This window comes from Oncorhynchus keta, chromosome 23, assembly GCF_023373465.1.
Source record: "Oncorhynchus keta strain PuntledgeMale-10-30-2019 chromosome 23, Oket_V2, whole genome shotgun sequence".
In the NCBI taxonomy this organism is placed as follows: domain Eukaryota; kingdom Metazoa; phylum Chordata; class Actinopteri; order Salmoniformes; family Salmonidae; genus Oncorhynchus; species Oncorhynchus keta.
The window spans coordinates 12,351,324-12,375,847 of record NC_068443.1 but is presented as its reverse complement, the minus strand read 5'-3'; the positions used below and the strand labels follow the sequence as shown (position 1 = coordinate 12,375,847).

Sequence of the window (24,524 nt, the reverse complement as noted above, 5' to 3'; positions counted from 1 at the left end):
CATATGTTGGCTACAATAGACCCCATGGTGTTCATTCAGGGACACCAACCCCAGAGCAGATCATATGTTGGCTACAATAGACCCCATGGTGTTCATTCAGGGACACCAACCCCGGGGCAGATCGTATGTTGGCTACAATAGACCCCATGGTGTTCATTCAGGGACACCAACCCCAGAGCAGATCATATGTTGGCTACAATAGACCCCATGGTGTTCATTCAGGGACACCAACCACAGAGCAGATCATATGTTGGCTACAATAGACCCCATGGTGTTCATTCAGGGACACCAACCCCAGAGCAGATCATATGTTGGCTACAATAGACCCCATGGTGTTCATTCAGGGACACCAACCGCAGAGCAGATCATATGTTGGCTACAATAGACCCCGTGGTGTTCATTCAGGAACACCAACCCCAGAGCAGGTATGTTGGCATTAGACCCCGTGGTGTTCATTCAGGGACACCAACCCCAGAGCAGATCATATGTTGGCTACAATAGACCCCATGGTGTTCATTCAGGGACACCAACCACAGAGCAGATCATATGTTGGCTACAATAGACCCCATGGTGTTCATTCAGGGACACCAACCACAGAGCAGATCGTATGTTGGCTACAATAGACCCCATGGTGTTCATTCAGGGACACCAACCCCAGAGCAGATCATATGTTGGCTACAATAGACCCCATGGTGTTCATTCAGGGACACCAACCACAGAGCAGATCGTATGTTGGCTACAATAGACCCCATGGTGTTCATTCAGGAACACCAACCCCAGAGCAGATCGTATGTTGGCTACAATAGACCCCGTGGTGTTCATTCAGGGACACCAACCCCAGAGCAGATCATATGTTGGCTACAATAGACCCCTTGTGGTGTTCATTCAGGAACACCAACCCCGGGGCAGATCGTATGTTGGCTACAATAGACCCCGTGGTGTTCATTCAGGGACACCAACCCCAGAGCAGATCGTATGTTGGCTACAATAGACCCCCATTCAGGAACACCAACCCCAGAGCAGATGTATGTGTAGACCCCGTGGTGTTCATTCAGGGACACCAACCCCAGAGCAGATCATATGTTGGCTACAATAGACCCCATGGTGTTCATTCAGGGACACCAACCCCAGAGCAGATCGTATGTTGGCTACAATAGACCCCGTGGTGTTCATTCAGGGACACCAACCCCAGAGCAGATCATATGTTGGCTACAATAGACCCCATGGTGTTCATTCAGGAACACCAACCCCAGAGCAGATCATATGTTGGCTACAATAGACCCCATGGTGTTCATTCAGGAACACCAACCCCGGGGCAGATCGTATGTTGGCTACAATAGACCCCATGGTGTTCATTCAGGAACACCAACCCCAGAGCAGATCATATGTTGGCTACAATAGACCCCATGGTGTTCATTCAGGAACACCAACCCCGGGGCAGATCGTATGTTGGCTACAATAGACCCCATGGTGTTCATTCAGGAACACCAACCACAGAGCAGATCATATGTTGGCTACAATAGACCCCATGGTGTTCATTCAGGAACACCAACCCCGGGGCAGATCGCATGTTGGCTACAATAGACCCGTGGTGTTCATTCAGGGACACCAACCCCAGAGCAGATCGTATGTTGGCTACAATAGACCCCATGGTGTTCATTCAGGAACACCAACCCCGGGGCAGATCGTATGTTGGCTACAATAGACCCCGTGGTGTTCATTCAGGGACACCAACCCCAGAGCAGATCGTATGTTGGCTACAATAGACCCCATGGTGTTCATTCAGGGACACCAACCCCAGAGCAGATCGTATGTTGGCTACAATAGACCCCATGTTGTTCATTCAGGGACACCAACCCCGGGGCAGATCGTATGTTGGCTACAATAGACCCCATGTTGTTCATTCAGGGACACCAACCCCGGGGCAGATCGTATGTTGGCTACAATAGACCCCATGGTGTTCATTCAGGGACACCAACCCCGGGGCAGATCGTATGTTGGCTACAATAGACCCCGTGGTGTTCATTCAGGGACACCAACCCCGGGGCAGATCATATGTTGGCTACAATAGACCCCATGGTGTTCATTCAGGGACACCAACCCCAGCAGCAGATCATATCAGGAACACCAACCCCGGGGCAGATCATTGGCTACAATAGACCCCATGGTGTTCATTCAGGGACACCAACCCCAGAGCAGATCATATGTTGGCTACAATAGACCCCATGGTGTTCATTCAGGGACACCAACCCTGGGGCAGATTGTATGTTGGCTACAATAGACCCCATGGTGTTCATTCAGGGACACCAACCCCAGAGCAGATCATATGTTGGCTACAATAGACCCCATGGTGTTCATTCAGGAACACCAACCCCAGAGCAGATCATATGTTGGCTACAATAGACCCCGTGGTGTTCATTCAGGGACACCAACCCCAGAGCAGATCATGTTGGCTACAATAGATGTTCATTCAGGGACACCAACCCCAGAGCAGATCATATGTTGGCTACAATAGACCCCATGGTGTTCATTCAGGAACACCAACCCCAGAGCAGATCATATGTTGGCTACAATAGACCCCGTGGTGTTCATTCAGGACACCAACCCCAGAGCAGATCATATGTTGGCAACAATAGACCCCGTGGTGTTCATTCAGGGACACCAACCCCAGAGCAGATCATATGTTGGCTACAATAGACCCCGTGGTGTTCATTCAGGGACACCAACCCCAGAGCAGATCGTATGTTGGCTACAATAGACCCCATGGTGTTCATTCAGGGACACCAACCCCAGAGCAGATCGTATGTTGGCTACAATAGACCCCATGGTGTTCATTCAGGGACACCAACCCCAGAGCAGATCATATGTTGGCTACAATAGACCCCGTGGTGTTCATTCAGGGACACCAACCCCAGAGCAGATCATATGTTGGCTACAATAGACCCCGTGGTGTTCATTCAGGGACACCAACCCCAGAGCAGATCATATGTTGGCTACAATAGACCCCATGGTGTTCATTCAGGAACACCACCCCAGAGCAGATCATATGTTGGCTACAATAGACCCCGTGGTGTTCATTCAGGAACACCAACCCCGGGGCAGATCGTATGTTGGCTACAATAGACCCTGTGGTGTTCATTCAGGAACACCAACCCCGGGGCAGATCGTATGTTGGCTACAATAGACCCCGTGGTGTTCATTCAGGGACACAAACCCCAGAGCAGATCATATGTTGGCTACAATAGACCCCATGGTGTTCATTCAGGGACACCAACCCCAGAGCAGATCATATGTTGGCTACAATAGACCCCATGGTGTTCATTCAGGGACACCAACCCCAGAGCAGATCATATGTTGGCTACAATAGACCCCGTGGTGTTCATTCAGGGACACCAACCCCAGAGCAGATCATATGTTGGCTACAATAGACCCCGTGGTGTTCATTCAGGGACACCAACCCCAGAGCAGATCATATGTTGGCTACAATAGACCCCATGGTGTTCATTCAGGAACACCAACCACAGAGCAGATCATATGTTGGCTACAATAGACCCCGTGGTGTTCATTCAGGGACACCAACCCCAGGCAGATCATATGTTGGCTACAATAGACCCCATGGTGTTCATTCAGGGACACCAACCCCGGGGCAGATCATATGTTGGCTACAATAGACCCCGTGGTGTTCATTCAGGGACACCAACCCCAGAGCAGATCATATGTTGGCCAATAGACCCCATGGTGTTCATTCAGGGACACCAACCCCAGAGCAGATCATATGTTGGCTACAATAGACCCCATGGTGTTCATTCAGGGACACCAACCACAGAGCAGATCATATGTTGGCTACAATAGACCCTGTGGTGTTCATTCAGGAACACCAACCCCGGGGCAGATCGTATGTTGGCTACAATAGACCCTGTGGTGTTCATTCAGGAACACCAACCCCGGGGCAGATCGTATGTTGGCTACAATAGACCCCGTGGTGTTCATTCAGGGACACCAACCCCAGAGCAGATCATACCAATAGACCCCATGGTGTTCATTCAGGGACACCAACCCCAGAGCAGATCATATGTTGGCTACAATAGACCCCATGGTGTTCATTCAGGGACACCAACCCCAGAGCAGATCATATGTTGGCTACAATAGACCCCGTGGTGTTCATTCAGGGACACCAACCCCAGAGCAGATCATATGTTGGCTACAATAGACCCCGTGGTGTTCATTCAGGGACACCAACCCCAGAGCAGATCATATGTTGGCTACAATAGACCCCATGGTGTTCATTCAGAGCAGATCATATGTTGGCTACAATAGACCCCGTGGGAGGGACACCAACCCCAGAGCAGACCAACCCCATGGTGTTCATTCAGGGAGCAGATCATATGTTGGCTACAATAGACCCCATGGTGTTCATTCAGGGACACCAACCCCAGAGCAGATCATATGTTGGCTACAATAGACCCCGTGGTGTTCATTCAGGGACACCAACCCCAGAGCAGATCATATGTTGGCTACAATAGACCCCGTGGTGTTCATTCAGGGACACCAACCCCAGAGCAGATCATATGTTGGCTACAATAGACCCCATGGTGTTCATTCAGGGACACCAACCACAGAGCAGATCATATGTTGGCTACAATAGACCCTGTGGTGTTCATTCAGGAACACCAACCCCAGAGCAGATCATATGTTGGCTACAATAGACCCTGTGGTGTTCATTCAGGGACACCAACCCCAGAGCAGATCGTATGTTGGCTACAATAGACCCCGTGGTGTTCATTCAGGGACACCAACCCCAGAGCAGATCATATGTTGGCTACAATAGACCCCATGGTGTTCATTCAGGGACACCAACCCCAGAGCAGATCATATGTTGGCTACAATAGACCCCGTGGTGTTCATTCAGGGACACCAACCCCAGAGCAGATCATATGTTGGCTACAATAGACCCCTTGTGGTGTTCATTCAGGGACACCAACCCCGGGGCAGATCGTATGTTGGCTACAATAGACCCCATGGTGTTCATTCAGGGACACCAACCCCAGAGCAGATCATATGTTGGCTACAATAGACCCCGTGGTGTTCATTCAGGGACACCAACCCCGGGGCAGATCGTATGTTGGCTACAATAGACCCCGTGGTGTTCATTCAGGGACACCAACCCCAGAGCAGATCATATGTTGGCTACAATAGACCCCATGGTGTTCATTCAGGGACACCAACCCCAGAGCAGATCGTATGTTGGCTACAATAGACCCCATGGTGTTCATTCAGGGACACCAACCCCAGGGGGAGATTGTATGTTGGCTACAATAGACCCCATGGTGTTCATTCAGGGACACCAACCCCAGAGCAGATCATATGTTGGCTACAATAGACCCCATGGTGTTCATTCAGGGACACCAACCCCAGAGCAGATCATATGTTGGCTACAATAGACCCCATGGTGTTCATTCAGGGACACCAACCCCAGAGCAGATCATATGTTGGCTACAATAGACCCCGTGGTGTTCATTCAGGGACACCAACCCCAGAGCAGATCATATGTTGGCTACAATAGACCCCATGGTGTTCATTCAGGGACACCAACCCCAGAGCAGATCATATGTTGGCTACAATAGACCCCATGGTGTTCATTCAGGGACACCAACCCCAGAGCAGATCATATGTTGGCTACAATAGACCCCATGGTGTTCATTCAGGAACACCAACCCCGGGGCAGATCATATGTTGGCTACAATAGACCCCGTGGTGTTCATTCAGGGACACCAACCCCAGAGCAGATCATATGTTGGCTACAATAGACCCCGTGGTGTTCATTCAGGAACACCAACCCCGGGGCAGATCGTATGTTGGCTACAATAGACCCCATGGTGTTCATTCAGGGACACCAACCCCAGAGCAGATCATATGTTGGCTACAATAGACCCCATGGTGTTCATTCAGGGACACCAACCCCAGAGCAGATCATATGTTGGCTACAATAGACCCTGTGGTGTTCATTCAGGAACACCAACCCCGGGGCAGATCGTATGTTGGCTACAATAGACCCCATGGTGTTCATTCAGGGACACCAACCCCAGAGCAGATCATATGTTGGCTACAATAGACCCCGTGGTGTTCATTCAGGAACTCCACCCCAGAGCAGATCATATGTTGGCTACAATAGACCCCGTGGTGTTCATTCAGGGACACCAACCCCAGAGCAGATCACATGTTGGCTACAATAGACCCCATGGTGTTCATTCAGGAACACCAACCCCGGGGCAGATCGTATGTTGGCTACAATAGACCCCGTGGTGTTCATTCAGGAACACCAACCCCGGGGCAGATCGTATGTTGGCTACAATAGACCCCGTGGTGTTCATTCAGGGACACCAACCCCGGGGCAGATCACTGGGCTGGAGATGATCCCTTCCTTCCCTTTGTCTCTCGTCTCTCTCAGACAAAAGTGAGAGAGAAAAAAATGCCTTAGTTTGCCTAATCAATTCACTGAGCTCTAACGACTGTTTCCACTCAGTAACTGTTGGGGATCTGATAACAGTTAATTACTTAGAGCTGGATATGAGCTTTAAAACACTAAATCTACTTTAGCCCACCTAAATAGTTCATACTAGTCAACTAGAGTAGGTAGTGTACAGTCGTGGCCAATAGTTTTGAGAATTACAAATATACATTTTCACAAAGTCTGCTGCCTCAGTTTGCATGATGGTAACTTGTATACAATCCAGAATGTTATGAAGAGTGATCAGATGAATTGAAATTAATTGCAAAGTCCCTCTTTGCCATGTAAATGAACTGAATCACAAAAAACACTGCATTTCAGCCCTGCCACAAAAGGACCAGCTGACATCATGTCAGTGATTCTCTCATTAACACAGGTGTGAGTGTTGACGAGGACAAGGCAGGACATCACTCTGTCATGGGGATTGAGTTTGAATAACAGACTGGAAGCTTCAAAAGGAGGGTGGTGCTTGGAATCATTGTTCTTCCTCTGTCAATCATGGTTACCTGCAAGGAAACACGTGCCGTTATCATTGCTTTGCACAAAAAGTGCTTCACAGGCAAGGACATTGCTGCCAGTAAGATTGCAACTAAATCAACCATTTATCGGATCATCAAGAACTTCAAGGAGAGCGGTTCAATTGTTGTGAAGAAGGATTCAGGGTGCCCAAGAAAGTCCAGCAAGCTCCAGGACCGCCTCCTAAAGTTGATTCAGCTGCGGGATCGGGACATCACCAGTACAGAGCTTGGAATAGCAGCTGGCAGAGTGCATCTGCATGCACAGTGAGGCAAATACTTTTGGAGGATGGCCTGGTGTCAAGAAGGGCAGCAAAGAAGCCACTTCTCTCCAGGAAAAACATCAGGGACAGACCGATATTCTGCAAAAGGTATAGGGATTGGACTGCTGAGGACTGGGGTAAAGTCATTTTCTCTGATGAATCCCCTTTCAGATTGTTTGGGGCATCCGGAAAAAAAGCTTGTCCGGAGAAGACGAGGTGAGCGCTACCATCAGTCATGTGTCATGCCAACAGTAAAGCATCCTGAGACCATTCATGTGTGGGGTTGCTTCTCAGCCAAGGGAGTGGGCTCACTCACAAGTTTGCCTAAGAACACAGCCATGAATAAAGAATGGTACCAACACATCCTCTGAGAGCAACTTCTCCCAACCATCCAGGAACAGTTCGGTGACGAAGAATGCCTTTTCCAATATGATGGAGCACCTTGCCATAAGGCAAAAGTGATAACTAAGTGGCTTGGGGAACAAAACATTGATATTTTGAGTCCATGGCCAGGAAACTCCCCAGACCTTAATGCCATTGAGAACTTGTGTTCCATCCTCAAGAGGCGGGTGGACAAACAAAAACCCACAAATTCTGACAAACTCCAAGCATTGATTAAGCAAGAATGGGCTGCCATCAGTCAGGATGTGGCCCAGAAGTTAATTTACAGCATGCCAGGGCGGATTGCAGAGGTCTTGAAAAAGGGTCAACACTGCAAATATTGACTCTTTGCATCAACTTCATGAAATTGTCAATAAAAGCCTTTGACACTTATGAAATGCTTGTAATTATACTTCAGTATTCCATAACATCTGACAAAATTATCTAAAGATACTGAGGCAGCAGACTTTGTGAAAATTACCATTTGTGTAATTCTCAAAATGTTTGGCCACAACTGTATATGTAGTACAAATAGAGGGCAGTGGTGGCTGGTGTCACTGTATATGTAGTACAAATAGAGGGGAGAGGGCAGTGGTGGCTGGTGTCACTGTATATGTAGTACAAATAGAGGGGAGAGGGCAGTGGTGGCTGGTGTCACTGTATATGTAGTACAAATAGAGGGGAGAGGGCAGTGGTGGCTGGTGTCACTGTATATGTAGTACAAATAGAGGGGAGAGGGCAGTGGTGGCTGGTGTCACTGTATATGTAGTACAAATAGAGGGGAGAGCGCAGTGGTGGCTGGTGTCACTGTATATGTAGTACAAATAGAGGGGAGAGCGCAGTGGTGGCTGGTGTCACTGTATATGTAGTACAAATAGAGGGGAGAGGGCAGTGGTGGCTGGTGTCACTGTATATGTAGTACAAATAGAGGGGAGAGGGTGGCTGGTGTCACCTAAATATGTTGACAGGCTCATTGTAATGGCTGGAATGGAATAAATGTACAGGTGTCAAACATATGGTTTCTCTGTGTTTGCTGCCATTCTATTCATCCATTCCAGCCACTACTATGAGCCTTCCTCCCTTCACCAGCCCCCTGTGGCAGAGACTTATGACTCACTGAAGCTGTTTCTCTAATGAAGTCTCTGTGTGTCTCCCGCAGTCGTCTGACTGAAGCTGTTTCTCTAATGAAGTCTCTGTGTGTCTCCTCCAGTCGTCTGACTGAAGCTGTTTCTCTAATGAAGTCTCTGTGTGTCTCCTCCAGTCGTCTGACTGAAGCTGTTTCTCTAATGAAGTCTCTGTGTGTCTCCTCCAGTCATCTGACTGAAGCTGTTTCTCTAATGAAGTCTCTGTGTGTCTCCCGCAGTCGTCTGACTGAAGCTGTTTCTCTAATGAAGTCTCTGTGTGTCTCCTCCAGTCGTCTGACTGAAGCTGTTTCTCTAATGAAGTCTCTGTGTGTCTCCTCCAGTCGTCTGACTGAAGCTGTTTCTCTAATGAAGTCTCTGTGTGTCTCCTCCAGTCGTCTGACTGAAGCTGTTTCTCTAATGAAGTCTCTGTGTGTCTCCTCCAGTCATCTGACTGAAGCTGTTTCTCTAATGAAGTCTCTGTGTGTCTCCTCCAGTCGTCTGACTGAAGCTGTTTCTCTAATGAAGTCTCTGTGTGTCTCCTCCAGTCGTCTGACTGAAGCTGTTTCTCTAATTAAGTCTCTGTGTGTCTCCCGCAGTCGTCTGACTGAAGCTGTTTCTCAAATGAAGTCTCTGTGTGTCTCCTCCAGTCGTCTGACTGAAGCTGTTTCTCTAATGAAGTCTCTGTGTCTCCTCCAGTCGTCTGACTGAAGCTGTTTCTCTAATGAAGTCTCTGTGTGTCTCCTCCAGTCGTCTGACTGAAGCTGTTTCTCTAATGAAGTCTCTGTGTGTCTCCTCCAGTCGTCTGACTGAAGCTGTTTCTCTAATTAAGTCTCTGTGTGTCTCCTCCAGTCGTCTGACTGAAGCTGTTTCTCTAATGAAGTCTCTGTGTGTCTCCTCCAGTCGTCTGACTGAAGCTGTTTCTCTAATGAAGTCTCTGTGTGTCTCCTCCAGTCGTCTGACTGAAGCTGTTTCTCTAATGAAGTCTCTGTGTGTCTCCAGTCGTCTGACTGAAGCTGTTTCTCTAATGAAGTCTCTGTGTGTCTCCTCCAGTCGTCTGACTGAAGCTGTTTCTCTAATGAAGTCTCTGTGTGTCTCCTCCAGTCATCTGACTGAAGCTGTTTCTCTAATGAAGTCTCTGTGTCTCCTCCAGTCGTCTGACTGAAGCTGTTTCTCTAATGAAGTCTCTGTGTCTCCTCCAGTCGTCTGACTGAAGCTGTTTCTCTAATGAAGTCTCTGTGTCTCCTCCAGTCATCTGACTGAAGCTGTTTCTCTAATGAAGTCTCTGTGTATCTCCTCTAGTCGTCTGACTGAAGCTGTTTCTCTAATGAAGTCTCTGTGTGTCTCCCCCAGTCGTCTGACTGAAGCTGTTTCTCTAATGAAGTCTCTGTGTGTCTCCTCCAGTCGTCTGACTGAAGCACTTCTGCATTCTTTACGGTCTTTAATCCAGAAGCATTTAGTTAACACCAATAATTACAGTCCTTTAACCATTGACTCTGTCTGTTAGTAGCTGCTGCTGCCTATGTCATTATCCATTTAGCCCTTCACTCCTGTGACACATGGCTCCTCTGGTGAGGAAAACTCTCTCTGCTTAATTGCCATACTAACTGCTTTTGTGCTACATAAAAAATATGTGATGAGTGAAAAAATCGATACAGGTACATATCGCAATATTATTTGGGACGGTATTATATCGATACTTTGACTCCAAGTGAGACAAGTTGTTTTCAGCTCTTTAATTTCCATTAATGATCTAATAAATTGTCTCATGCGCTCTCTTTTTGATCTGCAGCAGATATACATTTATAAGGAGCAATAAGTTCAGAACATCAAATCCTATTAAAATCACAGTATTGAATCGCAATACATATCATATGAGGTCCCTAGAAATTCCCAGCCCTATTTAGAATGTGGTACTTTTCTCACGTGCAACAATGGCAACTGCAACTGTGCCTCCCTATCATGTTGGCCATGTTGGCTGTTCCTCTTCCACTCACCAATCCATGGCCTGAGGGGTTTGGTCCATTCTATATACAGCAATCAACCTTTAGAGTGAGTTTCAGACATCCATCCTTATCAGTGGTCTATTATTGATTTCTACGGTTCATGATTGAATTATTAGCATCAGTGTTGTGTTCAAGACCACCTAAAGTGAGACCAATTCAAGACCAAGACCGGAGCAAATCAAATCCGAGTCAAGACCTTTTATTTCCATCACGAATCAATCGCTCCGCCCACAACTTCCAGTCTCAGTGCTGTTGTGCTCTTTGTTGCTACTTGGCTATCAGATAAACTTGTTGGTTTTTACTTTTAATACATTTACCAACATCTTAGTTTTTTTCTCGCTCTACTTTTTTCGTTAAACTTTTTCACCCCGGACACTTTATCTGGACATGGTTCTACAGGACCTCCACCAGCCGAAAAAATAAGTACATGTAGGTAGAGTTATTAAAGTGACTGTGCATAGATAATAACAGAGAGTAGCAGCAGCGTAGAAGGGGTGTGGGGGGCAATGCAAATAGTCTGGGTAGCCATTTGATTAGATGTTCAGGAGTCTTATGGCTGGGGGGTAGAAGCTGTTTAGAAGCCTCTTGGACCTAGACTTGACACTCCAGTACTGCTTGCTGTGCGGTAGCAGAGAGAACAGTCAATGACTAGGATGGCTGGAGTCTTTGACAATGTTTAGGGCCTTCCTCTGACACTGCCTGGTATAGAGGTCCTGAATGGCAGGAAGCTTGGCCCCAGTGATGTACCGGGCCGTACACACTACCTTCTGTAGTGCCTTGCGGTTGGAGGCCGAGCAGTTGCCATACCAGGCAGTGATCAACCCATCAGGATGCTCTCGAGGGTGCAGCTGTAAAACCTTTTGAGGATCTGAAGACCCGTGCAAAATCTTTTCAGTCTCCTGAGGGGGAATAGGTTTTGTCGTGCCTTCACGACTGTCTTGGTGTGCTTGGACCATGTTAGTTTGTTGGTGATGTGAACGCCAAGGAACTTGAAGATCTCAACCTGTTTCCTTACAGCCCTGTCGATGAGAATGGTGGCAACCTCAGTCCTCCTTTTCCTGTAGTCCACAATCATCTCCTTTGTCTTGATCACGTTAAGGGAGAGTTTGTTGTCCTGGCACCACATGGCCAGGTCTCCGACCTCCTCCCTATAGGCTGTCTCATCGTTGCTGGTGATCAGGCCTACCATTGTTGTGTCATCGGCAAACTTAATGATGGTGTTGGAGTTGTGCCTGGCCATGCAGTCATTAGTGAACAGGGAGTACAGTAGGGGACTGAGCATGCACCCCTGAGCGGCCCCCGTGTTGGGGATCAGCATGGCAGACGTGTTGTTACCTACCCTTACCACCTGGCGTCGGCCCATCAGAAAGTCCAGGATCCAGTTGCAGAGGGAGGTGTTTAGTCTCAGTGTCCTTAGCTTACTGATGATCTTTGAGGGCACTATGGTGTTGAACGCTGAGTGTCAGTATCGGTCTGTGGTGATATGTAGACAGCTACAAAGAATACAGATGAAAACTCTAGGTAGATAATGTGGTCTACGGCTTATCATGATATACTCTACCTCAGACGAGCAAGACTTCGAGACTTCCTTAGATATCGTGCACCAGCTATTGTTTACAAATATGCATAGGTCCCTGCCCAGTGTCTTACCAGAGGCTGCTTTTCTATCCTGCCGATAGACTGTATAACACGCCAGCTGTATGTTATTAATGTTGTCGTTCAGCCGCAACTCTGAAATATAAGATATTGCCGTTTTTAATGTCCCGTTGGTATGATTTGCATGCTTTCAGTTCGTCTCATTTATTTTCCATCGATTGAACATTTGCTAACAGTACGGTTGGCGAAGCCAGATTAGCCACTGATCCTCACAAGGCACATCTCTTTCCTCAAATTCTCAGTTTCTTTCTGCAGCGAATGATGGGGGATGAGGGACTTTACGGGTGTTTGGAGTATATCGTTCCCGTACGACTAATTAAAGAAAAATGATTTGTCCAATTCAAGGTGAGTAATCGCTGTTCTGATGTCCAGAATCTCTTTTCGGTCATAAGAGATGGTAGGAGCAACATTATGTACAAAATAAGTTACAAACAATGCGAAAAAACAAACAAAATAGCACGGTTAGTTAAGAGCCAATAAAACGGCAGCCATCCCCTCCGGCGCCATCTTCACAACTTCCAGCTTAGCGGAGTCTGCCACTAGCACAGTCAGTGTAGTCACCTCAGCTATCCCCATTGAGAACATGTCAGTGCCTCGATCTCGATCTCGAAAACAAAACATGGCGATGTTTGGCATAGCAATCTCCGAGGAATGAAGACCTTTCCATTCCTGTCATTATTGAAAGAAATTGTGATCTCACATCTCAAAATAGGGTTATATATTCTACCTCTTGGTGATGTCATTCAGAAACACAATGTCAACTTTCACTGCCATGTGGACGACACACAGCTGTACATTTCGATGAAACAGGGTGAAAATTGCCTACCCTGAAAGCCTGTGTTTCAGACATAAGGAAGGCAAATGTTTTACTTTTAAACTCAGCCAAAACAGAGATGCTATTTCTAGGTCACAAGAAACAAAGAGATCTGCTGTTGGATCTGAAAATGAATCTTGATGGTTTTACAGTCGTCTCAAATAAAACTGTGAAGGACCTCAGCATTACTCTGGACCCTGATCTGTCTTTTGACAAACATATCAAGAATATTTCAAGGACAGATTTTTCCATCTTCGTAACATTGCAAAAATCAGAAACTTTATGTCAAAAATTTATGCAGAAAAGCTAATCAATTACTTTTGCCACTTCTAGCTTAGACTACTTCAATCCTCTACTCCCTGGCTACCCAGATAAAGCCTTCAATAAACTTCATTAGTGCTAAACACAGCTGCTAAAATCCTGACTAGAGCTCAAAAAAAGGTAACATATTACTCCAGTGGCTTACTTTTATGGCTAGGGTTGATTTCAAGGTTTTACTGCTAAACTACAAAGCATTACATGGGCTTGCTCCTAGCTATCTCTCCAATTTGGTCCTGCTGTACATACCTACACGCTGGTCTCCTTATTGTCCCTAGAATGTCCAAGCAAACAGCTGGAGGCAGGGCTTTCTCCTATAGAGCTACATTTTTATGGAATGATCTGCCTATCCATGTGAGAGATGCAGACTCGGTCTCAACCTTTAATTCTTCAATGAAGACTCATCTCTTCAGTAGGTCCTATGATTGAGTGTAGTCTGGCCCAGGGGTGCGAAGGTGAACGGCATGGCACTGGAGCGACAAACTGCCCTTGCTGGCTGACCGGCTCCCCTCTCTTCCCAGCGATTCTCTGCCTCTGACCCTATTACCGAGTCACTGGCTTACTAGTGCTCTTCAATGCCGTCCCTAGGAGGGGTGCGTCACTTGAGTGGGTTGAGTCACAGACGTGATCTTCTTGTCCAGTTTTGTGCCCCCTCGGGTTCATGCGGTGGAGAAGATCTTCATGGGCTATACTCAGTCTTGTCTCAGGGTAGTAAGTCAGTGGTCTGTTGATATCCCTCTAGTGGTGTCGGGGCTGTGCTTTGGCAAAGTGGGTGGGGTTATATCCTGCCTGGTTGGCCCTGTCCAGGGGTATCGTCGGACTGGGCCACAGTGTCCCCCAACCCCTCCTGTCTCAGTCTCCAGTATCTATGCCGCAATAGTCTATGAGCCGGGGGCTAGGGTCAGTCTGTTCTTTCTGGTGTAATTCTCCTGTCTTATCCGGTGTCCTGTGTGAATTTAAGTATGCTCCCTCTAATTATCTCTCTCTCTCCCTCACTCCCTCCCGGAGGACCTGAGCCCTAGGATCATGCCTCAGGACTACCTGGGCTGATGACTCCTGGCTAGCGCCAGTTCACCTTGTCGTGCTGCTGCTCCAGTTCCAATTGTTCTGTCTGAGGCTGGGGAACACTGACCTGTTCACCGGGAGTGCTACCTTGTCCCGGACCTGCTGTTTCCGACTCTCTCTCTCTACTGCACCTGCTGTCTCCACCTCTGAATGCTCACCTATGAATGCTCACCTTACTCCTGAGGTACTGACCTGTTGCACCCTCTACAACCACTGTGATTATTATTTGACCCTGCTGGTCATCTATAAATGTTTGAACATCTTGAAGAACAATCTGGCCTTAAATGGCCATGTACTCTTATAATCTCCACCCGGTACAGACAGAAGAGGACTGGCCACCCCTCAGAGTCTGGTTCCTCTCTAGGTTTCTTCCTAGGTTCCTGCCTTTCTAGGGAGTTGTTCCTAGCCACCGTGCTGTTTGGGGTTTTAGGCTGGGTTTTTGTATAGCACTTTGTGACATCTGCTGATGTATAAAAGGGCTTTATGGATAAATTTGATTGAAGATCGAGACCGAGACAGAGTCAAGAATGAGACCAGAAAAATGCGAGTCCAATTCAAGACCATGATTGAAATTTTTGTAAAATACCCACCATAATAACAGTTCAAAATGTCCAGTATTTCTGTGTACATATTTCAGAACAACATATGGATTCTTTAGACATTCAGATAGAATAAATGCATGCTGGGGGAAGATAGAACCACTCTACAAATGATTACTAACCCAAACACAGTGGGGAACAATGAGCCTTCTATGCCTTCAGAGAAGGGCTAAGGATTTATAAAATAATGATTATAATAATATAATAATATTGATAATTATATTATTATTTTCAAATATATTTTGATTGAATCTCTTCAGTTTATGATGAAAAGGAAAGGGTTAACACCGAAGAGACAAAAAGATCCAATCAGGATTTTGCTTTGCTGGTCTCTGGGGAGAAAGTGTGCAAAGGTTGGCAAAGGTTGGCTACTTTATCAAGGCAAAGGTTGGCTACTTTATCAAGGCAAAGGTTGGCTACTTTATCAAGGCAAAGGTTGGCTACTTTATCAAGGCAAAGAAATTTGATTTGCTACTTTTCAAGGCAAAGATTCCATGGCTACTTTATCAAGGCAAAGGATGTCTACTTTATCATAGGAAAAGGTACAAATGAAAAACTTTATCAAGGCAAACTTTTGGTTACTTAAATCAAAAAAGGTTGGTCTAAGTTTATCACAAGGCAAATCAATCTGATTGGCTACTTTATCAAGGCAAAGTTTGGCTACTTTATCTGGGCAAAGTTGGGCTACTTTATCAAGGCAAAGGTTGGCTACTTTATCCTGGCAAAGGTGGGCTACTTTATCAAGGCAAAGGTTGGCTACTTTATCAAGGCAAAGGTTGGCTACTTTGTAGAATCTCAAATATGAAATATATTTAGATTTGTTTAGTACTTTTGTGGTTACTACATGATTCCATGTGTGTTTTTTTAAAGTTCTGATGTCTTCACTATTATTCTACAATATAGAAAATAGTACAAATAAAGAAAAACCCTTGAATGAGTAGGTGTGTCCAAACTTTTGACTGTTACTGTAAATAAAAAATGTGATGGTCTAAGTCCACAACAAAGCTTCAATCACATCAATCTGATTGGATGGGCCTCTCTGGGCCTGGCTCCCCAGTGGGTGGGCCTCTCTGGGCCTGGCTCCCCAGTGGGTGGGCCTCTCTGGGCCTGGCTCCCCAGTGGGTGAGCCTCTCTGGGCCTGGCTCCCCAGTGGGTGGGCCTCTCTGGGCCTGGCTCCCCAGTGGGTGGGCCTCTCTGGGCCTGGCTCCCCAGTGGGTGGGCCTCTGTCCACAAAGGCACATCCATGTCTACGCCCCTGATCACAATTGCGCATCACAAATCCTACTATCCTAAAAACCAACACCTCAGATTAAACTTTTTCAATACCTAGTTTGCATACTCATTGTTGCCTTAGTTAGCATTCACTGGTAGATATCATACGTTGAAACGTCGTTCCTACCCTACCGGCTACCGATGTCATTCTTCTGTGAGCTGCTCCATGCCAAAACCAGTTGACAGCTGCACACTCTTGGTGCCCGCAGATTATATTCTGCTGAAACTCGACTATGTGAGCGGTGAGCATGAGAATATATTTCAGGTGCTTTGCGATTGTGGAGGCTACTCTCATGATTTCTCTATTGAAGACCTATAGGTTCACCACTGTATTAACCTGTCACACACTGAAGGTCTATAGGTTCACCACTGAAGGCCTATAGGTTCACCACTGAAGGCCTATAGGTTCACCACTGAAGGCCTATAGGTTCACCACTGAAGGCCTATAGGTTCACCACTGAAGGCCTATAGGTTCACCACTGAAGGCCTATAGGTTCACCACTGAAGGCCTATAGGTTCACCACTGAAGGCCTATAGGTTCACCACTGAAGGCCTATAGGTTCACCACTGAAGGTCTATAGGTTCACCACTGAAGGCCTATAGGTTCACCACTAAAGGCCTATAGGTTCACCACTGAAGGCCTGTAGGTTCACCACTGAAGGCCTATAGGTTCACCACTGAAGGCCTGTAGGTTCACCACTGAAGGCCTATAGGTTCACCACTGAAGGCCTATAGGTTCACCACTGAAGGTCTATAGGTTCACCACTGAAGGCCTATAGGTTCACCACTGAAGGCCTATAGGTTCACCACTGAAGGCCTGTAGGTTCACCACTGAAGGCCTATAGGTTCACCACTAAAGGCCTATAGGTTCACCACTAAAGGCCTATAGGTTCACCACTGAAGGCCTGTAGGTTCACCACTGAAGGTCTATAGGTTCACCACTAAAGGTCTATAGGTTCACCACTAAAGGCCTATAGGTTCACCACTGAAGGCCTGTAGGTTCACCACTAAAGGTTCGCCCCCGTCCGCCTCACGTTGCCCTCCATGAGTTACTGCCTGTGGGGACTCCTGACTCCTCCATCGGCTTGTACTATAGCTTGTGTAGGTGTAGTAGTGATGATGGATGTCCTGGCTGCTACACGGTGGCTAATGTTACGAGTTGTCAGCCACTGAATAACGGGGAGGTCTCAGGTGGCCTGGGCCGCTCGCTTCAGAGTGACGGCCCTCTGGAGAGATGCTGCCCTTGATTATACACCGGGAGGGAGGAAGAGGGGGAGGGAAAGGGGGAAGAGGGGGAAGTCAATGGCCTGACAGAGAGAGAGTGTCAGTTTGGGAGTTTATACAGTACACTATAAAGTATTCAGGACCCCTAGGATAAGGTTTTTACTTTGAGGTGGCCTGTCAGAATGCCTGTATACCTGTCAGAGAAGGTCAAGAGGTTTATTACAGTCTGACATCACACTTATGGGAAATGACAATCACACTCCTGAGAGGTGGAGATGTTCAGAACCTTGCATTAGAGAGAGTGTCCTGGGAAATCCACATGAGTCCCACTGTTGTTATCACATTCTCAAACATGCCTTTCATATTAGCCTTGTTACCTGATCAATCAACAAATCAACTAATATCTGTTCTGGTCACTTGAACCCTCACCTCACCCCTGCAATACCTCCCAAGGTCGTAAGATTGGGAAGCAGAGCCAAGGTAGTTTTCTCCTTTCTCAGCTGACCTGATTTAAACAAATCTTGAGACACAAAACAGCTGGAAACACAGCTCAGATGACAGTCTTGACAGTCTAGTCTAATTCAATTGGATATCACAAACCGAGAGGGATTCGTCCCTTCATTACAGATAAAAGGAAAACTTGAATCTGCTTTGTCCTTTCATTGCTTTAGGCCCACCGGGGGACTCATTTGATGGGGTATTAGTTCTGTACGTCGATAAAAAGGAACACATGTCAACATCTGCCCTGCAGGAAAATGTCAAAATAACGGAACATTTACATGACGTGGTGGCAGGCCCAATGACAGCAGAGGAGCAGAACCCAATCCGTTTCAAAACCCATTTGGAGCTGTGCCTGGTGGGTAGGGCAGAGGCTGGGAGACGGAGCGCTTTTCCCTGGGCATGTAAAAGGCCAGACTGACGGATGGACCTATAAACACTCAGATTTTACCTCCCAGAGAAAAGAGACAAGAACAAAGGAGCCTGCTGCCCGGGCACATTCCCATTCCTACCTTTCCCTCTTAATCTTTCCTGTCATCGCCCCTCCCTGATGAGAAAAAGAGAGGGAGGGATGGAGGGATGCAGAGGGAGAGAGGGATGTGGAGGGAGGGAGAGATGGAGGGAGGGAGAGATGGAGGGAGGAATGCGTAGGGAGAGAGGGATGTGGAGGGAGGGAGAGATGGAGGGAGGGATGCGTATGGAGAGAGGGATGTGGAGGGAGGGAGAGATGAAGGGAGGGATGCGGAGGGAGAGAAGGATGTGGAGGGAGGGAGAGATGAAGGGAGGGATGCGGAGGGAGAGAGGGATGTGGAGGGAGGGAGAGATGGATAGAGGAATGCGTAGGGAGGGAGGGATGTGGAGGGAGGGAGGGATGCGTAGGGAGGGAGGGATGCGTAGGGAGGGAGGGAGGGATGCGTAGGGAGGGAGGGATGCGTAGGGAGGGAGGGATGCGGAGGGAGGGAGGGATGCGGAGGGAGGGAGGGATGCATAGGGAGGGAGGGATGCGTAGGGAGGGAGGGATGCGTAGGGAGGGAGGGATGCGTAGGGAGGGAGGGATGCGTAGGTGTGCATAAATCGTGTTGCCTGACTTGTTATTTTTCTCACCGTTCCCTCGCTCGTCTTCAGATGGCTGGGCTGGCTGCTTCTGGCTCACTTGCTGACTGTTCTAACAGTAGACGGTTCAAACAACCATCAATAGTACTAATCACTGGACTGATTTTTAGTTAAAACACATTGATGTGTTTTCCCAATAGGCCTTCTTCACAAAGCTTTCATCACAAGCAATATGATGAAGGTCTTTTGTTCTATTGATAAATCAACAACAGAATCTGTATCTGATAGATGTTTTTGTGTACCTGTGGGAGACTATTCTTATTGATTAGGAACCAAGCATTGATTAATGAATGACTTCTTTTTGCCGCTCTAGTCGCTAGTTCTAACTATGAACGTATATAATAGGTTGAATCCCCCGCACACCCAAAATGTATTACTGAAGGTGCTGAAAACTGGATAAACAGAAAAAAGGCTCTGCACACTTCCAGTCCGATACAAAGTTATTTTAATTGTATCTGAGCTTTCGGTCAATCAACCTTCATCAGAGCATAACTGTGCGTCACTGTGTATAATATGCTCTGATGAAGGTCAATTGAACGAAAGCTTAGCTACAATTAAAATAACTTTGTATCGAACTGGAAGTGTGCAGAGCCTTTTTTCTGTTTATCCAGTTTTACTTGTGAATGTAAAACATGTAATGAATCAAACACATACCACCATCTTGTTGAGGGAGACCCAGCAGTCCTGGGGGAAGTCCTGCAGCATGGGAACCAGGAATTGCAGACAGCCATCCCAGTGACACAACAGCAGCATCATACCAATCAGGTTGAAGATACGCATTACTGCACTGGCCAGGTCATAGGTCATATGGAAGATCTAAAAACAGAGATGGAGAGACAAGGAATGAGTTAAGGCGGGGAGGAAGGATATGTGTGTGTGTGTGTGTGTGTGTGTGTGTGTGTGTGTGTGTGTGTGTGTGTGTGTGTGTGTGTGTGTGTGTGTGTGTGTGTGTGTGTGTGTGTGTGTGTGTGTGTGTGTGTGTGTGTGTGTGTGTGTGTGTGTGTGTGTGTGTGTGTGTGTGTGTGTGTGTGTACGTGAGCGTGTGTGAGAGAGAGAGACATCGAGAGATAGAGAAGCAGAGAGAGAGAGAAAAATAGAGAGAGAATCACAGTCACAGAATTCTTCAAGATTTCCAGTTTAATTTGCTGCAAGATTCTCTAGTGATCAAGATGACAATCCCTAGAAGCAGGATTAAAGGAGAAGACTACAGTCAACAGAACCATGTTGCCTGCTGTTCCTTTGGACCGAATTAAGAACGATTAATGAGAGGGGAAGACAGCTTCCCATCAGTCGGCCATCAGATACACAGCAGGAACAGAGCAGACATGTGTTACAGCCAGATACAACACGTTAATCAGAACTGTAACACACACGACAGGACTCCCTCACTCACTCCCACACAAACACATACCGGTACACAAGTCTGTAGGCACAGATGGATATACACGGCAGGTAGCCTAGTGGTGAGAGCTTAGGACTAGTAACCGAAAGGTTGCAAGATCAAATCCCTGAGCTGACAAGGTAAAAATCTGTTATTCTGCCCCTGAACAAGGCAGTTAACCCACTGTTCCTAGGATGTCATTCTAAATAACAATGTATTCTTAACTGACTAGCCTAGTAAAATACTTTAAAAAAAAACCCAACCAGATAAAAGGGGTATGCTTCTCTAAACCCAACCAGATAAAAGGGGTATGCTTCTCTAAACCCAACCAGATAAAATTGGTATGCTTCTCTAAACCCAACCAGATAAAAGAGGTGTGCTTCTCTAAACCCAACCAGATAAAAGGGGTATGCTTCTCTAAACCCAACCAGATAAAAGGGGTGTGCTTCTCTAAACCCAACCAGATAAAAGGGGTATGCTTCTCTAAACCCAACCAGATAAAAGGGGTATGCTTCTCTAAACCCAACCAGATAAAAGGGGTATGCTTCTATAAACCCAACCAGATAAAATTGGTATGCTTCTCTAAACCCAACCAGATAAAAGGGGTGTGCTTCTCTAAACCCAACCAGATAAAAGGGGTATGCTTCTCTAAACCCAACCAGATAAAATTCACCCCAAAACATATGCATTTCTGAGCCCTAAGCAAGAAACCAAACTGGCCACAAGGACAATCATCTTTCAATGATCCCTGAGGAGGTATTAGTAAAATACAAGATGGAAGACTAAATGCTTCTCAGTCCTGGCACCCCAATCCCCAATTCAAAGAGCATCTTAAAAAATCCCATAGCACACCCTCCTCCCCCCACTAAAAAAAATAAATAAAATAGCACCCTTGTCTTTCACACTTGACTTTTTCCTACTTGCTGATATATTCTTTATTGAGGAAAATTTTACTTACTATGACTGAGATATTTGGTTGTCCTACCTAGCTATCTTAAAATGAATGTACCTGTAAATTGCTCTGGATAAAAGGACTTGCATGTAAATGTAAATGAGTATGGTGCATTGCTAACTTACAGTCACTGACTGATGACATCATACACTATCTCTACCACGGCTGTGATTGGACATGAATCACCAGTTGATCTTTCTTAATGCCACTTTAACCTTTTGGGGCTTCTGATAGTTGGTTTCTAATATGACCTGGCAACTTACAAAATACTGCACTTCAGCACATCTATTTATAGAGTCAACATGTCACTTATGATTAGTGACATGCTGAGGAGGAGAGGAGATAGTCACAATACCAGAGCAATATTTACAGTATTTACAGGACACATTTTGAGGCAGATTCTCTGGAATTCTGTGTGAAAATGTAATCACCAAAATTACTCATTCAATTAGACCCTCAAGTCTTCAAACCAACATTTTGTTTTTGTGTGGGAAACAATAAACACTCACATAATCAATTGGAGGAGTGAATAGCAGCTACTACAACAAGCACAACAACAACAACAACAAACTGCTACAACACAAACAGTTATGTCGCCATGGCAATTCCCATTAGTTTGAAGTGGAACTACTTTGTAGAAATGAAACAAACAGCTAGTCATTATATCGGTCTAAAATATCAAATGTGCACTTTATGCTTCAAACCCATCTTTATAAGAGGTCTAAAATAGGTTATTTTTCTACTCAAAATTCAAATGATGAAGAGTAAGTCATTGGCAGAATTAAATGTATGCAGTCAATGCGTGATTAATAAAATTCACCAATAAATCGCTAGGTAGTCTAATAAATATTGCTATATCAGGTTGTAAATCACAGCTAGCACATCGCCTGGACAAGTGTGTGAGTGGAAGACTTTCCCCCAATGTTTAATTTTCAGCTTTGGTGGCTACAGCTATTAGGATCACTAAGCTACTCATGTATTTGGCATTGATCAAATGAGCAGGCAGGCAAGCTCTGAAACCCCATTCACTTGTGGGTTATTATGGGACTGGGGGCAGGCTGCAAGAGGCTGAGCAGGCTTCCTCATCGTATTCACAGTGCAGTTTCGGCTAAGAACTGAAAGAGTTTGAGGGTTTGCCTACCACCCACTGTGCTAGACTTTAGCACATCTCGCTCAGGCTAGATAACCTTGTTGTTATTATTGTGCATAGGAAACTTTACTTATTTATTTGTGTATATATATATATTTATTTTCATCAAAGAAAACAGTGTGCAGGTGTGGTTGGAAGCCCAAGGGCTTATAGGAAAACCACACCACAAACAAACAATTTACAATAAATACCTTTTTTTTAAAGGTTTGTTTAAAAATGATAACAAAACCTACTAATTATAAATGTATAAATCAATCAGTAATGACGAAAATATATATTCTGTTTTGTTTAAATGTGTGGGTGCATTGTGTGGATGTGAGTGTGCGAGAGTTAGGCTATATGGAGGAGATTACTGAGTAGTTTGGTTCATCAGGCTGAACCCCAGTCTTCCCTGGATGTTATTGAGGGATGATGATGTGTGGCAGTGTCTTGTGTTATATAGATGGATTTCAGAATGAACCAGGAAGAATCCAACCAAGGGAGAGATAGCCCCCCTGTTGGTTGTTTGATCAACAGGACTGTAAAGTTCCCAAAAGTAAGACTCCCATGGTATTTATATATTTGCAGAAAACCAAATCAGGTTTATTTTGTGACTTTTGCTCCTGCTTTCTAAACAATGATCTAAACAAAGTTGCGCTGTTCTGATGCCAGTAAACACAGCCCAGCGCAGTGCAACAGCTGTCAGCAAAGTGACTGGCACAACACTCACAACCCTAAACAGTGGAGAAGCACGTCTAGCACCATACTTAACACTTCCCCTCGAAACTCCACTCCACACTCTTAGAAAGGGTTCTCCGGCGGTCCCCATAGGATGCCCATTTTTGGTTCCAGGTAGAACACTTTTGGATTCTACCTGGAACCAAAAGGGTTCTTGCTGCAACCAAAAAGGGTTCTTGAAAGGGTTCTCCTATGGCAGGGATGGGCAACTTTGATGGGGCCACAGTGGTTTGTGGCTCAGCAATTCTAAACATTTTGCCATAGGGTGGAGGAAAATATTTGCAGTTCTTAATATGATAACTGATGATCAATGGGCCCCATGCCGTTCGGTAATTCGACCAAGTTTAGATAGCTGGCCGCAAGACTAACTTACCAATATAAAAACCATTTGGTGATATGGGCTAATTGAGTGAATGCTGACGCACAACCAAATATAGAAATGGTGTATTCTATTATTCTAACTCTCAATAGTAAGTTGAGACCCCGACTGAGTACCATATATCTTTTTTGCCTGTTTAACACCAGCCCATCTTAGCACTCATCTTCCATGCATGCCAAGTATCCTCCTCTACCCATCATGCACCGCTCTGTGTGTTTGTCGCATAATGTCTTCAGAAAATCCAATTATCCAAAGGTTATGTGCACACACAGGGCCCAGTGCATCCATCCACCATCCGCCATCCACACCAGGGGCCCAACCAAGCACAAAGTACCCCTTCAAAAAATGAATCGAGCAGAGGCATATACTGTATGTACTGTAGATGAACAAATAACTAGATATGAAGGCCGAAGGAAAAACCAGCTAATCAGAAATCCATTCCCGAAGCCAACAAAGAGACAGAAAATGTATGGAAACACAATTAAACCCATACGAGGAACGCTAGCCTAACTGAATTATAGGTTGGTAATAATAACAATTAGCATGACATACAGTATGATCATAGTGAGCACCCCCTCCGGTGTACCATATT

General features: G+C 46.1%; 1 protein-coding gene across 1 annotated transcript in view; it reads right to left on the bottom strand.

Moving 5' to 3' along the window:
- The window catches only part of LOC118401806 (potassium/sodium hyperpolarization-activated cyclic nucleotide-gated channel 2-like), a 75,241-nt gene that overhangs the window by 30,847 nt on the left and 19,870 nt on the right, over window positions 1-24,524 (bottom strand). Inside the window, exon 3 of the mRNA XM_052476372.1 lies at window positions 20,008-20,169. Coding sequence (XP_052332332.1) covers window positions 20,008-20,169 — 162 coding nt within the window. The remainder of the gene's footprint in view (window positions 1-20,007; window positions 20,170-24,524) is intronic.